The following is a 16,647-nucleotide window of genomic DNA, read 5'->3' as shown; positions in this document are numbered from 1 at the left end:
ATCATAAAAGAATACACAATATACCATCAGCTGGCAAGAGGGCTAGAGCTCCTGATGGCCTAGCTACGGTATTTCTCAATTTCCCCTTAGCCGACAAGCCCTTTCCCTGCATCCGACATCACTGCCGTCCTTGAGACCCTTCCTACGGAGGATTTTAGGCCTTACGTTATTTTGTTACTCCTCTTTCTTCAGCGGTGAGGTTGTCTCAGGCAAAACAGAGGCAACGCTGTTCAGAAGAGAGCATCTCCTGCGCCTGGCTGTCCCCGTCCCCGTGCCATGGCGGGGGAACACAGTGTTTCGGCGCCTCCTCCTCTGTCACAATGTTTTTCAGCTCCACCAAGCAAAGTGTCCAATTAGAGCAGAGCCTCTTGCTTCCATCTTTGCCGACATTTAATTAACATGCTGCTGCTGGCAGCCGCTGACAAATTCCAGAAACATGTTGTAAAGGGTTTTTGTCTTTACCCAGCATGGAAAATGAGGGTGTCATATCCCAAGGGGATGTGAATAGCTACTTTTGACTCCCTCCCTCAGGTGTGAGAATTACAGCTAGACGCAGTGAAGAGACCTATCAGCCCTCCTACCTCCTTCCCCCCCCCCTTTTCCTCTCCTGCTCCTCACATCATCTCACCCTGGAAAACATGCAGGTTTTAGGCCTGATTTTCATTTCTGTCTGAATGAAGAGAGTTCCTCCAACTCTGGCTGAAGCCTGATGGTCCGGTTAAGAGTTGGGGGCTGTGCTCTGGCTTTGAGCTCTTCCCACCAGCATAGTACCGGTAAGTGGAAGGAGTGGTCTGATGACACTGGAAGAAATGGCTGAAACTGAAGAGGAAAGGGTCTTGCCAGCCTGCGCTGTACACGCAAACAAGGCTCCCAAGGAGCTGATGGAGGCCTCAGTAGAGCAGGTCAAGAGAAGGTGATGGCGGAGGCACATAAAAGTGTAGCCAGACTCAAAGCTGGCCCTCACCCAGACCTTGGATGGCAGCACGAGTGCAGGGATAGCTGCTGCACCCCAGCACCTTCCCCCCCGCCCCGAAAAGCACCAGCCTGGCCTGTGCTTCCCACATGGGCTCAGCCCCTGCTGTCAAGGTCTGGCTGCTGCCTCCAGCTGCTGCATTTTAAGGCACCAGGTCCTAAGCCAAGTGTCTCCACAGCCTGTGCGATCCCTGCATTGCCATTGCTCGTGCATCCACTTCGGCCCCTGAGCACCGGGAGTGTCCCAGTGCCGCTGCTTTACCCGCAGCAGCCAAGAGCTCTCCGGTAGCTGCTCTGTGCTGCCGGCGGGAGAGACGGGGTCTGGGCGACATCCCATCCTGCTCCACTACTGACACAAGGGAGCACAGGCCTGGAAAGAAGAACACGTTTTTATTTTATTCACAATAGCTCGTTACAAAAGCGGGAGGGAAAGGCAGAGCCGGGTGCCTCGTCGTCACAGGGAGAAAACGAGCTTTCGTGTCGTGTGTCCCCCCCCCCCGGAGCAGGGCCCGGGGTCCTGTGGTGGGGGAAGAGGCTGGCGGGGGCAGCCCCGCAGGCAGGAAGATGGCGGGCAGCCCCGCCGCCCCGCTGCGGGGGCAGCGCCCTTGGCGGGGGACGGCGGAGGGCCGGGGGCGGCTCAGGGCGAGGCGGGCTTGTCGGGGTTGTGCATGTGGTACACGTCGCTCTCCTCGTCCTCCGGCACCTGCGGCGCGGCAGAGCCCCCTCAGCGCCGCCCCACGGCGGCCCCTCACGCCGCGGGGCGACAGCGCCATCTTGTGCCTCCCGCCCCCCGCCGCCCCGCTCCCGCCGCCGGCCTCGACCCCAAACCCCGCCTCAGCGCCCCGGCCGGCGGCCCGGCCAGCCCGCCCGCCCCCCGCCTCACCTCCCAGTAAATGTCGTCCTCAAAGCAGTTCTCGTCGGCGGGGTCGCCCCAGACGGGCAGCTTCAGGATGGCCCCTGGAAGCAGGCGGGCAGGGCGGTGGGCAGGGGGGCCATAATGCGGTGTGGGATGCAGGCAGGGTGCGGACGGCCGGAGTCCGCCCATCCCGGCAGCAAAGAGGGCAAACGCAGCCCTGGCACGGTGCTCGGTGCTGATCCCCCCTTTTCTCCAAACCCACTTGACCTGGCTCCCCCCTTGGCTGCCCGGTTTCCCTTGGCTGCCCGGTTTCCCCTGCTCCTGTGGGCTTTGGGGTGGTCCCACTGCAGGGTGCCCAAACGTGAGCAAGCCAGGGGGCTGCAACCCTCGCAATGCAAGTGGGAAAGACGCATCCAGCCACAGGCAGGAGTACACGGATGCCTCCATTTCAGCCACAGGCTGGACTCAACCCTCCCCTCTCCGTGCTCCCCTCCTGCTTACCCACAAGGGCTCCCCCGGCAAAAGCCATCAGCAGAGACACGAAAATGCCGGCCGCCTGGAACCCTCCTTGGACACTGGGTGTCCGCATGCGGTACTCGCCAGTGAAGCCAAACGCCTTGGTGAGCCTGCCGAAGGCAGAAATGGCAAGGATTGCTCCTGGCCGGAGATCTTCCCCAGCCCTGGAGGAGCCGTGTTGCCCTGCTCCCTCAGGGACTCCTCCCTAGCCCCATCCCTCTTCTGCAATGGACCAGGAGAGTGTCGCAATGCCACAAACCACCACTCACTTCCTTCCCCTCTGGCCCCTGGCAAAGCTTTACCTAGGAGGAGCCCAAAATATAAACATTTCTTTTGTATTTCAGACCTTCAGCCTTACCTGACCCCCCCCACAACGCAGGGATGGAGGGAGGAGCGCTTCCCCACCCACTGTGCCCCAGAATAATGCCAAGCAGTAGGATTGTGGCTCACTTTTTGAGGCCACCAGAAGTCAGCTGCAAGACATGAGTCTTTTACACTTCAGTAAGCCTGACACAGTCAGCGCAGCCCATGTTTTTGAGGGGGAAAAGGGCAACTCTGGACAATTAACAAGGGCTGTTAATTGCTCCTTGCTCCCAGCCCAAGGTAAAATCTATTCTCAGGGAGCATTTTCCAGCTGTCTTACCCTTCCGTTCCATATACATCCTCCGTGGCTGCAGCTGCAGTAATGGCCCCCACAATGCCCCCAATAAGGCCTGGCATGGCGTGGAGGTTGTGGATGCCGCATGTGTCCTGGATGTGCAACCTAGACTCCAAAAAAGGCTGAGGGGAAGGGATGTAGAGAGAGATCAGGGACATGAGCACAGCCCTGGAAAGGATAAGTTTCTTCCATGGAGGACTGGGATAAGCAGAGAAGGAAGAGTGATATTGTGTCCCATTAAAGAGCTAAGGGCTTGTAGACAAAGATGTGAGCCAAGCTCAAGATAAAATAACAACATATCCTCCAAACACTCTCCTGTTGGGAGACTGAACATTCCTGAGCATTTTGGGGCAGTAAATGGAGTCAGAAGTGCATCTACATCAGGGATGGTGGAAAGCAGGAACCCTCAAAGGGAAGTGAATACATTTCTGGTCTCCTTAGCAGGACCAGGGCTGCAGACCCCTAGAGCAGCACTCACCGTGAGGTAGACGTACCCCACTGTGGACACGATGCCACAGATGAACCCAACAATGAGGGCGCCGTATGGAGTCAGCATCATCTCCGCACTGGTGCCCACAGCCACGCCGCCCGCCAGCGTTGCGTTCTGGATGTGGACCTGCAGAAGTAACCGCCTTGTCTTGGCATCTCGGGGAGATTGCAATTGCTCAGGGATGGTGCAAATGGCAAAGCGGGAGAATCAGCTCTGAAAATGTTTCCAGAGGAAGTATCAGGGCCCATTTTCCTGCTTATTGGTGAAAAACAAGAGAAGAACAGGCAGCCTCTGTCTGTAGCACAGGCGCACATAGACTCCCACTCCCCGTACCACACACATTCTTTGCATCCACAAATCTGGGTGGGGAGTTGTGATGAGATGGAAATTGTCTCACCCATGTGTCATGCAAGCTCTGCTGTCACAGAGACATGTCACCCACACACATAACACGTACAAGTCAGCCCCCCGATTGCTCACGAGCTGCCGTGCAGGTCCTGCTTGGCTTGCTGGAGAGCGCTGCCAAACACGGCTCTGCAACATGCCCATCAGTAGCTCTCTGGGCAGAGCAAGTCCAGTCCCTGCTGTGACTTAGGTCCACCACGTGCAGGGCGTCATCCTGCACCTCAAGCACTGCAGGACTCGCTTCCCACTTGCTTATTCAATATAGCCTCTGGGTTTCTGCCTGGATGCTGGTTTCACCATCACACCCTGAAACCCAGTATCTGTTCAGCAAAGGACAAGTGCCAATCATTTCCTGGACCCTCGATCAACCTCATTGTAAGTCCCCTGGGCAGCGCAGGGCGCTCTGCTCCCAGCTTACCATGTCAAGCTTGCCTTTCTTCTGCAGCATGCTGGAGAAGGCCACTGTGGTGAGGACACAAGCGGCCAGCGAGCAGTACGTGTTAATGGCAGCCCGATGCTGGGCATCCCCATGCTCAGAAATTGCCGAGTTGAAACTGGGCCAGTACATCCATAGATACAGGGTACCTGGTGGGATGGGGAAGAGGGGACGAAGAAGAGAAAGGGAAAAGAGAGAACACAGGGATTGAAAAAACTTCTAAAGAAGATCTTTCTGCACAGGGGGAAGTTAAATCCCGTAGTCCTGCTGCCCCAGAGCTGCACTCCCTGCCATCAGGAGGGGCTGGCAGAGAGGGGGAACCAAAACGCATCATTGTCTTCCTAGGCACCCTCTCAGCCCAGCCACTGATGAAGGGAGCTGAGTAGCTCTGAGAGGTGGAAGACCAGGATACAGAGCTTCTTAGCCCCAGATCCTGGTTTCAGTTTGGTTTTCCCAGAGACACAGGAGGGACCAGCCCTCTGCAGCCGAGTGGTCTGCATGTACCAGCATCCCTGAGGCGGAGGATGACTCACCGAGCATAGCGAAGAGGTCGGAGTGGTACACGGAGCCCTGCTTGTCCTTACTCTGCTCCAGGTTGGGTCTGTACAGGATGCATGTCACTGTGAGGCCAAAGTAAGCTCCGAAGGTGTGAATGGTCATGGAGCCACCCGCATCCTTAACCTGCAGCCATGGGAAAACAGAGGTTTGCTTCTGCCATCGCCACTCATTCTGGAGCTGAGGTCTGGGTTGCATCATGCCCAGCTTGTCTGCCCACTCATCCTTCCAGCCTGCACTCAGTCATGGGAAGAGGTGGACAAAAATGCTCTGGTCCTGCTATCTATCCTGCTCACTTGGTCCTGTGCATGGCCATGGCATTCCTCTTAGCTTTCCCTTGGAAGGCATCAAGGCAGAGGGGAGTTTCTGACCTGTCCCAATGGCAAGCAGGTTGCAGCGATAGCCAGGTTGGCTCCTAAGTGCACTCAGGTCTTCTGGGAGCTCCTTTGCTTCCCAGCCCTCTAAGCCCTCTCTCAGAGGGCAGGAACCCTGCCTCTGTCAGCAGACATCTCGTCCTCTTTGTCACTTGATTTCCTTCTACAACACCCGTATTCCAGCAGGGAAAACAGATGAGAGGGAAGTCTCACGCACAAAGAGAGTGGCTGGTCCTTTGTGCTAAGACTCCTCGTCTGCCTCGGGAGCCATGGCAGAGGGACCCAGTGCTCTTGAATTGCCAGGCTTGTGTGTAAAACCCCCGAAGATCTCCCTTCTCAGGGAAGTACCACCCGCTTACCCCCTCCTTTGTAATCTGTCTACTTTTTCTGCCTGAATTCTTGCATTTCAAATGCTTATGAAGGCAGTGGCTTGGTGGAGCCATAGCAAAGGGAGACAATTTGGAGAGACGTGGAGAGGAAGGAGCAGATCCAAGCAGGTGCTGCCTAAAGCCTTACATGAAGCAGGTTGAGGAGGATGTACTCATTCACTGCGAAGAGCGTGACTTGAAACAAAGTCATGATGAGGAGCTGTATGGGGCTGGTTTTGCCCAGGATGGCCCCAAAGGCAATGCACACAGAGCCCACGCAGAAATCAGCATTGATCAGGCTGGAAAAGGGGAAGGAAAATTGTGGTTTAATAAGGAAATACTCTTCTGTAACTCACCCTCACCCACCCCCAGCTCTAGAGATCCCACCCAAAGACAAATATGTGATTAGGAGACAGCCCTGGATTTACCACTGACCTTCCTCCCAACATTACATACTGTCCAGGAAAGGTGCTTTCCCCCAAATTATTTAAATAATGTGGCTCATATGTGTTCTCAGCACTGGTGTCCATGGTGCTTGGCTTGGGACTAAGGGGTGACGCTCATCTCACATTTCCCTTTGAGCAGTACCACCATAATGGCAGGTACCTTTGGGCTAAAAGGTGGAAAGCAAGTGGAGGTATGCAGAGGGAACACAACGTTTTAGAGACTCATTTGCACATAACAGACAGGCGCTGCCAGCTGCTTGGCTCCCATCCCAGCTCTTCCACTGGCCAGTCAAGAGGTGGCACCCCAGAGCCCATCGCCTCCTTACTTCTCCACTCCAATGAGGATCTTCCCGTTCTCGAAAGAGTGGAACCAGCCTTGCATCAGGATAGCCCACTGGATCCCAAAGGCAGCAAGGAGGAAATTGAAACCCACGGCTCCGAATCCATAACGCTTGAGGAACATCATGAGGAAGCCAAAGCCCACAAAGATCATCACATGGACGTCCTGGAAAGCTGCACAGAGGGAAGGGACCGTCAGCTCTGTGGGTACAGCAGGGCTGTGAGTGACATTTGAATTTGGTGGTGAAGGGAAAATCACCGCATCAGTGGCAGTAGGGGGGGAAATTTAAGCCAAAATGTGTGTTTGTCCCATGTCCCCACATTTCTAAGTCTGAAAATGGCTCAGTTTTCGGAAATTGGCTTTTGGTTAAAAGGCTCAGTCTTGAAAGTAAAAAATGTTTATTAAAAGCTGTGTGCAAGAGAAGACTGGAGACTAATGGATTGTACAAAGGAAAACATTTTTCTATTCAGATTGTTTTTTCCCCTTTTGTAAAAAACTCAGAAAATGTAATGTAAAATGAACAGTGAAGTTTTGTTAAAAGCACATGAATGGTCATTTTGGGTAGGTCCATCCAATGCAGGGTCCTGGTGATGGCTCAGAGCAAGAAGAGTACAAGATCAAGGGAAGTTTACAAATACATTTTTAAATGCCACTGAAATCAGTGGCAAAATACCCTTGAGACCAGGATCCCACCTTGTGAGATTTTGAGTGTTTAAACCAGAAAGACCCAGTTCTTCCCACAAACTCTCAGACCTGCTAACTCGAGCCCCTCAGATGCCCTTCCCCGGGGGAAACCAAACCTGCATGAGCCTCTTGAAAGAACTTCGCGGTGCAGTAAACCTGCTGTACTTTTTAATGCTGCACATTTCTATCAGATAAGCATTGCTCCGCAATTAAGTGAGCTGAAACGCTGCATACTTACAAATTGAACCATGCAAACCCTCATATTGGAGGCCAGTCTGCCCACGAAAAGAGCAGGAGACCCAAGGCTGGGATCCCCCGCTGGGAGACTCCCACCAGCAAACCCACACCATACAACAGGTAAACACAGCATCGACGGAGCTACGCCAGCAAGTTCTGCATTATGCAGCACACAAACCATTATAGCCACTATAACCAGCAACGTCTGTGCACCTCAGAGAAGGCATAAGCTCAGGGCAAAGGAAATGCAGTGATTGAGAATCTGCTCTACCCTGAACCTGTGCTGAAATCCAGCAGCCCCAGGTCCGCTCCTGCAGGACAGTGGGGTTGTATCTGCTGCTTCCGCTAAGGGCTGGGTGAGGATTTGGGTGAGGTGCAGCTCTGCAGAAGCTGTGGCTTTTGTCCTTTGGTGCTTTACAAGATCTTGCAACTTATTTAAGGACAAGCATTTGGATAGGCTCCAGCAATGTAGTGCCATGTTGCAGAGACAGCTTAATCTGCTTGTTTTTAAAAATGCCCCCCACGCCTATGAAATCACTCATAAAAAAAGGAAGGAGACGAGATCTGCAGCTAGCACTGTTCAGCAGAGGTCACTTCAAATGCACTTCTCTGCATGTCCTAAGAACCAGTCTTCCTAACTCTGGTTTTACCATACAATCCCACAGACTTTCCTTCTGCAGCTGTATTTATTCTCCCCACCTCTCTTCTCCAGTGTAAGCAGCACAATACACAGCTAGAATTATCTGCTGCCATTTGCATTATACATTACCACTTTCATCCTAAAAGCAGAAATACACAGGTCAGAGTTAAAGCTGCAGACTGTGCACCCTCTGAAAACACAGAGGATCCCCACTGTGTGTTAGACCCTGTACAAACAGGGAGGAAGAGCAAGTCTTTCTTCAAACTACACCCAGTCTAAAGCCTTTTTCTAACCCTTGCATTTGTTTTCCCTTGGGAAGAATAACGTTGGCATCACTCAGAGGCAGCCCAGGTGCTGCCACACCCTAAAGGTTTTGTGACCCTGCTTTTGTGCAAGAACAATTGCCATCATTATCGAGAGGAAGTGTTTGGGCTTTGGGAATGCTACCTGTGCCGAAGAATCTCATTTCTTTTCCCTAGAGAGCAGATGAGTCACCCATTAGGGAATATCAATGTGTGATTCAAAATGAGAAGGAATTGTTACACTGACTGGACCTGGCAATGGGCACCACGGACACAAGCGCACGTAGGCTTCCCTCTGCCTTCCTTCCCAATCATCTCTGGTCTTGGAGGACCTGTCAGTTTGTCACTCCTATCCCACTGCCATTGCGGACAGGTCCTATGGACAGCAGCAGTCACAGACACGTTCATACAAATGATCCTCGGGTGTTCAACCATCGCATTCTCTTCTGAGCAGCGCTGGATGGACACAGGGATCAAAATGCCAGGGCTTGGCCGCCTTGCCATGTTTGTCCATCTTTGCAGAGAGAGCACATCTCTGATTAGATAATGGAGAAAACCCAGCTGTGATTTTGGGCACATGAGTCCTTCCTCAGGTCTGAAACAGAAGCGTAATTCAAAGCTGAACTGAGCTCCTGCTCAGTTGCTCTTAGGTTGATTTAGTTGTGTGAATCCATGCAGCCATTTGAGGGAGAATATTTGGCGCTGTGGAGCAGGGGTGGGATATGAGGACAGAAGAGATGTCACATCCTTAGCCCCTACAAGCTCTTTCTTGGACCCCTGATGTCCTCCCAGCACATCAGTGACAAGAGCAGCCCTCAGGCACTGCTGCTGCTTCATGCCAACCTGTGTGGGGTTAGTCACAAGGGCAGATCTCGAGGGAAAGCCCAGGGCAGCCACAGCTATATACTAACCGGGAGGCCGGCTGAGCAGCGGGTTTCTGTAAGCAAATCCTTTTCTGAACTAGCTAATCCTCAGCAGCTACAGGTTTCTATAGCTCCTTTGATTTAGCAGGTGTTTTTAATGGAAATGTTCTAAATAGATGCATGACTCAGGCCTGTTGCTTCCTTGGAAACAATTGCCTACAGAAGCAGCCTGTTCTGAACGGCTCACAAAGATGACCAGCCCTGGAGATCAAAGCTGGCCAAAGGTACTGCCTGGCCAAAAGGGCTTTAACCACCTGAATAACCCCTGTGGCAATACAATGCAGCGACCCAAGAGCCCTGGGAACCTGGCAGGTTAGGAGGACTCCGGCATCGAAATGCCAGTAGCTAAAGGGTAATTTACGAGTGAGGGGGAGGACGTAGGAAGGGGAGGAAGATGTCACAGGATCTCAACAGCCGTTCCTCCGTATGCACAGAAAAGCTTGCTCTGATCCAGAGCTGAGGGAGGGGGCAGCAAGCCGAAACTTGCAGGGTGCTGGGAACGCGTCAGACCTATTCCTGGAAAAAAGAAGTCACGTACTGGTGTCACGGTACCCTGCTGACAGAGCCCCAAGAGCACTGGAGGGCCACGACGCTTTTCTCTTGCTCTTTGGTGTACCCCAAACCAGGCTCAAGGCAAGAGCGCGACTTTCCAGCAATCAGTGGAGACGTTGCCTCTGACAGGCTCTGCCATGGGATGGGATGGGACGGGATGGGATGGATGCGATGGGTTAGGATGGGATGGATGGGATGGGGACCAGCCAGCACCAGGACTAGGCTTCCCAAATACTCACACGGGTATCGGAAGTAGAAATCGTTCTCTATGTCGCTGGTCACGTTCATCTTTCGCTTCTCTTCCTCCCAGTGCGCATCGGCTTCGGGGCTGAAGCGCACGAAGACCCCGAAGAGGACGATCATGGCCACCTCCCAGAGGAGGCATACGAGCGGGAGCCGCCAGCGCATATACGTGTTCTTCGCCATCCCCTGGTGCCTCGGCCGCTCCATTCACAGGGATCCCCGGTCGCCCAGCAGACCGTGTGAGCCCACGTCCCCGGTGCCCGGCCAAGGCCGGTGACATATATAGGTCGGAGAGGGCAAGGTGGGGCCCAGGGAGGTGCCTGTGGCAGGATCACGTTTCAGAGCGCGGGAGCTTCGGCAGGCTTGCTCCTCTCACCCTCCTTCCTCCCTGGGAGGAGGGACAGGTCTCTGAGCACCTTTTCTCTGAGCTGCTCCGAGCACCTCTGAGCCCTGCCTCCCCGGGGACGAGTAGATGTGGACACCAGTGCGAGTGGGGAGTGGAGCCCTGGTGTCCTGCCCCCTGCTCTGCCCGGCCCCACACCCCTTCCCTTCCCCTTGCAGGAACACCCTGACCCCTGCCGCCCTAAGTGCCCTTCCTCCCTGCACTGGGTGCTCCCCTTGCCACCCCCCCCCCCGGCTCTGCAAGCACCCTTCCCCAGCTGGCACCGAGGGTGAAGGCAAGGTGCCCCTTGCTCCAGCTCTCAGCTGTCCCCACCCCGTCTCGCAGGGCGCAGCAGCAGCCCCAGGAGGCCCTTTGTCCCAGGGTGAGACCATCCTGCTCCTTGCTTTCCAGCAGGCATCCAGACAGTTGACCGCACCCTGCAAGCCAGGGTGGAGGAGAGCGGGGACAGGCTTGCCACCCCATGCAGGGCAACTCCCAGAGCCTCTTGAGCAACACGAAACTGTCACCAGGGTCCGTTTCCTCCCGCGAGCCTCTGTCTTGGGTGCAGAGAGGGGGACACAGCCCTGCTGCAGTGGGGATCTGCCTGGGGCTGCCCACCCCCTAAGCAGAGCACCTGGCTCTCTTTGACCAAGAGCAAATGGGGCCGAGCCCAGGGGCCACACTCCCTGCTGATGACCAGGAGAAGATGAGTTGTGGGGCTTCCCCACATCCCTGCCAAGGCAGCCTGAGTCACTGGGCTGGGCTTTTGGAAAAGCAGTCTGTGGGGCAGTCCCCGGAAGAAGAGGAAGATATATGCTTCTAACCAAATGCCAAGATCCTGCATGCATGCACAGACAGGCAATAGCCCTGCCAAGGCTGCCATATATCTATAAGGACGTTCAAGTGACACATGTTCCATCATTTCCCACAGTGATTTACCCAGTGCATCCTCCTGGCAAGACAAGCTGGGCTGGGGCTGCGTGAACCAGGGCAGTACTCTGAGATGGTGCTGGAGATGGGGCTGGAGACCTCAGCGTTGCAGCTTAAACATCCCCTCCTCTGGTATGGGGCTTCCTTTACTTAATAAACATAAACACAATACTCCTTTTTTTCACATGGTTTTGAACCATGTGCTCTTTCCCCAAAGAGCCGGGCAAGTCCTTCAAATGGATCCCAGCTCCTTCATCTGCCTGCAGATCCCTGAGATGCCTGTCAGTCTTCAAGAGATGAAAGCCTGCAGCCCAGGCAAGCTGCCCAAATTTGCTGATGGCATCTAATTGTGGCCTGCAGGCTGAGCAAGCAGCACTGATTTCTGTGTTGATTAGGCAATAATTTGAGTTTATTATTTTTTCTTGTTTGCTTTCTTCTCAAAATGACAGATGGCAGAAGAATGCTGTGGATGGTCTTGAAGAGACTGACCGCCACACAAAATCATTCTCCAACCTCATTTGGGCCCCGTGCAGGCAGCAGGGCAGAGGCAGCTTTGGGAAGAGCTGGGAAGATGCAGCTCAGGAGCACTTCAGTATGGCAGAGGAACCAGCTAGTGATCCAGACACACTAGGGAGGGTCAGCTGGGAGTAAGACAGCAAGTGAATGCCGGACCACGGGAGAGCATCAGGGTGCAGGCTCCTTCCTGCAGCCCCGTGGGAGCACTGGGAGGTTGGGGCCGCAAACCGGTGCTGTGCTTGTCTCGGCAAGGGTCCAGACCAGCACCGCTCCCCTCCTGTCCATGCCGGGGCTGAGGAAAAGAGAACCCCATCTGCCTAGCCCTTACCCTGCATGAGCAGAGCTTCAGCCGGCTTTGGCTGGACTAGGGTCACTTGGTGGGGACACCAAAAGCAAGTGGATGTTGCTGTTGTCCTGAGGACGGGCACTCCCCCCAGCGATGCGGCTCAGGGCCCACCCACTATGTTTCTGGGTCTCCCATTACACATGGTTTCTGCAGGGCAGTCTCAGCTGTACGCACCAGGAAAGAAGAGATCTCCAGCTAGAAAGAAGCTGGAATCCCTAAACAATACCTGAGCCCTAATTGCTAGAAGCACTGTTGATAGTTGCATGTTCTCCTGCCAGCTACGTGCTAGGACCCGTCTTCAGCCCTACCCTAGAGCAGCTCTTAGACACCTTGAGAAAGGCAACACGGAGGCACAGAGGAGCATTTTATAATACAGGGGAACTTGCTAAGGTAGCATAGCCACCAGCAATTATGCTTTGTGATTACTCTTTAGCAGAAGAAACCAAACTGCAGAGCTTTTCTAATCCGTGGTCTCACTGAAATGGCAGCGTCCCCAGAAAAGCAGCTTGTGAAGCCCTTGCACAGCCCAGGAGTCAGCAGCTCTGTCCCACCCGTTGTCCCCAGCCCCTCTCCCCTGTGTCTGGAGGCCGAGGACAAAGGCTAATGGCTTTTCCGCTAGCCCGATAGTCTCACCTTGCTGCACTGCCTTGCGCTGCCCCTCCTTATCGACCTGCAGATCAGCACTTTGCCACTGCAGTCCCATCAGAGCTGGCATGCTCCACTGGCTGCCCATGCCGTGGGAGCCCATTAAAGGACCAGCTTCTCTCCAGGCTCCTTTGCAGGGCCAGGGTAACACTGGAAAGGCTGACGGGGCTGTGCCGGCACAGGTGCCTGCAGCAGTGCTGGCAGGGCACTTCCTACAGCGGGTTAGACCAAGTCCTTTGGTCTAGGGTTAGACCATCCTACAAGGTACCTAACTGCATGGTAGGACGCATGGGGCATATTTCACCATGCCCCAGTCACAAATATCAAGCTACTTAAAAGCTCTGTTGGAAACTCCACGCCAGTGCGAGCCAGCGCAGTGCCCGCTGGAGGCAAAGCTTGCCTGCTCCACCACTGAATTTGGCCCATCATGTCCAGCACCCATAAGAGCGGCAAGGTTTCCCCAAAAAATCAGTGGGATGATGCTGGGGGAAGAGGGGCAGGTACGTTTGCCCTTCTGCTCTGGAGACGTGGGACTAGGGCTGGCAGTGGTCAGGTCTCAGTTGCCTTGGGAAGGCTCTGGGTAAGGGTTGTACAGTACTGGTCCGAGCTGGGTCTCTCCCAGTTTCTCACTTTTATGAGCACTAAAAATATTTGAGATGTAAAAACGAAATCTGAAGCACACAGAAATCCCTCCCTCTTGCCTGGAGGCCTCGGGGCAGCTTCACCCTGGAGAGGAGGGAATGGGGGCTCCTTGGGTCACTGCGAACTGTCTCGGCAGATCTTATTGCAGCCAACGATGGGCCAAGGTGCTGTGCTGGCTCTGAGAGGTGACCACAAAGCTGAGGACCCCTGGGGTCTGGAGGCACCCAGGAGAGGGCAGAGCTGGAAGCACCATCTCCACTGTCTGCAGCGTTGCGGGCGCTGGCCTGCCACTCCCTGCCTGCTTACCCTCGCCTTTCCCTCCTTTATCTCCTGGCAGCTCCAAGGATTCACTGGAGTGAGGAGAACCAGGTAAAACCAGGCAGTACCAGAACTTCTCCAGGGGAGGGACATGAGGCTGGGCTAGCCCACATGCAACGGACAGCGATCCTTGCTCCTGCCTGGATTTACCCTGGAGCTCACGCTGGCTTGCCTAGCTCGCTGGTGAGCGGAAGGGAAGCAGATCAAATTCTCTTCCATTAAGACAGAGAACCGAAGAAGTTGCCTCTCCAGGAGGCACCAGTGACCTCCCATGTCATGCTACACCCAGGCCAAAGCCATCTCTGAGGACTTTAACACCCAAGAAGCACAGCCAACCCTCCCAGCTGCCCCCTTCCCTTCCTGCAGCTCCCTCCCTTCTCAGACGACTGCCTGGAGATCCACCAAGGAGCCCTTTACCCATCTTGAATTGCCCTCCAGAATTAGTGGGCAAAGCAGCAGCAGCCACTACCAGTAGCCTTTGGGCGCGTGGGGTGGAGAGGGCACTGGAGAATGACAATATGGGGAGGCTCAGAAGCCTTCACGCAGCACAAGTGAGTCTCTGGGCATTGCCCAGCATCAAAGGTGACTCGTTGCTTGTGCAGGTCCTTGAGGAGTGTCCTGAAAGCAAAGCATCTGAGTCAATCCGAAACAAAACCTTTTTGGCTGCCTCAGCAGAATGGCAAACAAATTTTCCACCGGGGCGGGGCAGAGTGGTGGTACGGTGGGAGATCAAACAGTTCATTTAGGTCTGGGTTTTCTCAGCCCTTTTTTCAGCCCTCACCGTTAAATATCACTTGGAGAGAAATGTTGGAAAAAGGTCAAAATAAAGCAAGACTTTTTTAAGTTAAAAAAACCCCATCTGGATCAAAGTGACAACCAAATGTGAGCCCAATTTACACATTATTTTTCTTGTGCCCTCTCCTTCCTCCCAAGAAACCGCATTTATCGGCAAGTAAATGATTGTCCAGAAAGAACCCAAGGGCTCTGAGAGAGGAGAAGTCAGTGTCCTTGGGGAGCAGGCGGAGAGGGCGAATGTCTCTGCGAGCAGCGCAAGCGCGGGACAGTGCGAGAAGCAGAGGCGTGAGCGACTCCGGCTGTCACGTTGGGAAACATGCAGGTCACCAGGGCTCAGCCAACATCTCTGACGGCTTTCCCAAAAGCTGGATGAGCTTCAGGAGCAAATACGCTGGAGTGGGCAGGAAAGGAGCAGGGGCTTGAGCAGCCGGCGGCAATTCCCGCGTTGGGAGCTGCCAGGCTTTGCTGGGAAACTCCCCCGTGCCCCGAGTTTGTTTCTGGTCCCAGGTGGACCGTGATAAGGCAGGTTTTGGTCACACTCTGCTAAGTGTCCTCAGTGGGCTGCTGGGACGGATGCCAGTGGCTGGGCAATGGCAGCAGGAGCACAGTGGGGTTGGCTCTTCTTCAGGGCTCATACAGGAGAGTGATATATTGACAAGCAGCATGAGACGTCTCACGGGGCCAAGAACAACGCCCAGCCAGGAGGAGGGGCCCATGGCTCCCCAGGGAGCCCACATCCCCAAGACTGCAGGCTGCCCACCACCCTTTCAACCAGGGAGACCTGGTGTCCTTCCCTTGCTCTTGGTGGCAGGTTACTCCTGCGCACCCGACTGGATCAGCTCCTCGTTCCAGCTCATTAAATCCGCTTGCGTTCATAGTCACCAGCAAAGCCGAATGGGTGGTTTACTGCCCGCTTGTCTTTGTTGCTTTATAAATACGACTGGCTGCTGGTGCACTGGTTTAGGCTGGGGCATTCAAGCTCTGGAAAGAAGGGTGGTGTGGACATCTGGGCGGCTCTGGTCTGCGGGGCTTCCTCCTCCCTGTTACCCCGTGCAATTCATCCACACGTGGATCACACCTTGACTGCTAACACCCATGGGGTAAGACGTGCTCCAGGACCTGCAGGGAGACGATGCTCAGGGGCAAGGTGGCTGATGACAACCCAGGGTTTTCATCCTCCATCTCCCCAGACGTCAGCCCCTGTCCAGGCACCCCGACCCTACACCTTTTCACCCATATGGGCCCTGGGTTGTCCTTGCTGTCCTCCGGGGAGGCTCAGGGAGGAGGATAAGCCCTGGGGTGACATCTCCCCCGGGTCTGTGGGACCTTCCGGGCAGCCGGCAGGGCTCCTGCCTGTCCCTGTCCCTCCTGCCCTAGGCTCGGCCTGCCCGCAGACGGCCGATCTGTGACGGCGGCTGCAGAGGCGCCGGTTTGCGGGCAGGCGTTGACCTCTAGCGGCGAGCGGGAGCCTGCTCGGGTGCAGGGCGGGCCGGGGCAGGAACGGAAAGCTCCCGCGGCTCAGCCCCGGGGCTGCCCGCCCTGCCTGCCGCCCCCGGCGTGCTCTACCGCCGCCCCGCCTGCTCTCCAGGCTCCCCCGGCCGCGCCTCCCGCCTCGGCGACCCCGCCCGCCTCGGTGAGGTCACGGCGGTGACATCATCGTGGCGTCACCACCCTTACGCCCAATGAGGAGGAGAGGAAGGCAGTGACGTCACCGCACGCGCGCCCTGCCGGCTTTAAATTTTAAATTGGCGGCGGCGGCCAATCGGCTCGCTCCGGGCGCTGGCCTCGCCCTCTATTTTCGTCACGGACGCTCGCCAATGGAATGCCGCGCTCCCCCGCACGCACGCCGCGGCCGGCCAATCAGCGGAGAGCGTCGCCCGAACAGCCGGCGCCGCTCCTCCCTTCCGTCCCCCGCCCGCCGCCAGCGCGGGCGCCGCATTGCGCAGGCGCGCCACACAGCCGCCGCCGCCGCGGCCCAATGGGGAGCGAGGAAGCGGGGGGGCGGGCGCTCGGCGGCAGCCAATGAGGGCGCGCGAGGCGAGGGCGCCAGCAGTTGTACCGGGCGATGGCGGCGGG

General features: G+C 55.6%; 1 protein-coding gene across 1 annotated transcript; it reads right to left on the bottom strand.

Annotated features, from left to right (window-relative positions):
• Nucleotides 1-1,503: 1,503 nt before the first annotated feature.
• On the bottom strand, nucleotides 1,504-10,204 carry RHCG (Rh family C glycoprotein). The gene is made up of 10 exons (XM_050903466.1): nucleotides 9,994-10,204; nucleotides 6,403-6,589; nucleotides 5,779-5,929; nucleotides 4,867-5,014; nucleotides 4,316-4,482; nucleotides 3,481-3,618; nucleotides 2,988-3,124; nucleotides 2,330-2,454; nucleotides 1,856-1,929; nucleotides 1,504-1,675 (listed from the first exon to the last, which is right to left on the bottom strand). Exons 1-10 carry the CDS (start codon nucleotides 10,202-10,204, stop codon nucleotides 1,610-1,612), a joined length of 1,404 nt encoding a protein of 467 aa, XP_050759423.1. The 3' UTR covers nucleotides 1,504-1,609.
• Between the last annotated feature and the right edge of the window lie 6,443 nt (nucleotides 10,205-16,647).

This window comes from Gymnogyps californianus, chromosome 11, assembly GCF_018139145.2.
Source record: "Gymnogyps californianus isolate 813 chromosome 11, ASM1813914v2, whole genome shotgun sequence".
Lineage (NCBI taxonomy): Eukaryota > Metazoa > Chordata > Aves > Accipitriformes > Cathartidae > Gymnogyps > Gymnogyps californianus.
The sequence above is the reverse complement of the archived record's forward strand: the minus strand, read 5'-3'. Positions and strand labels throughout refer to the sequence as shown.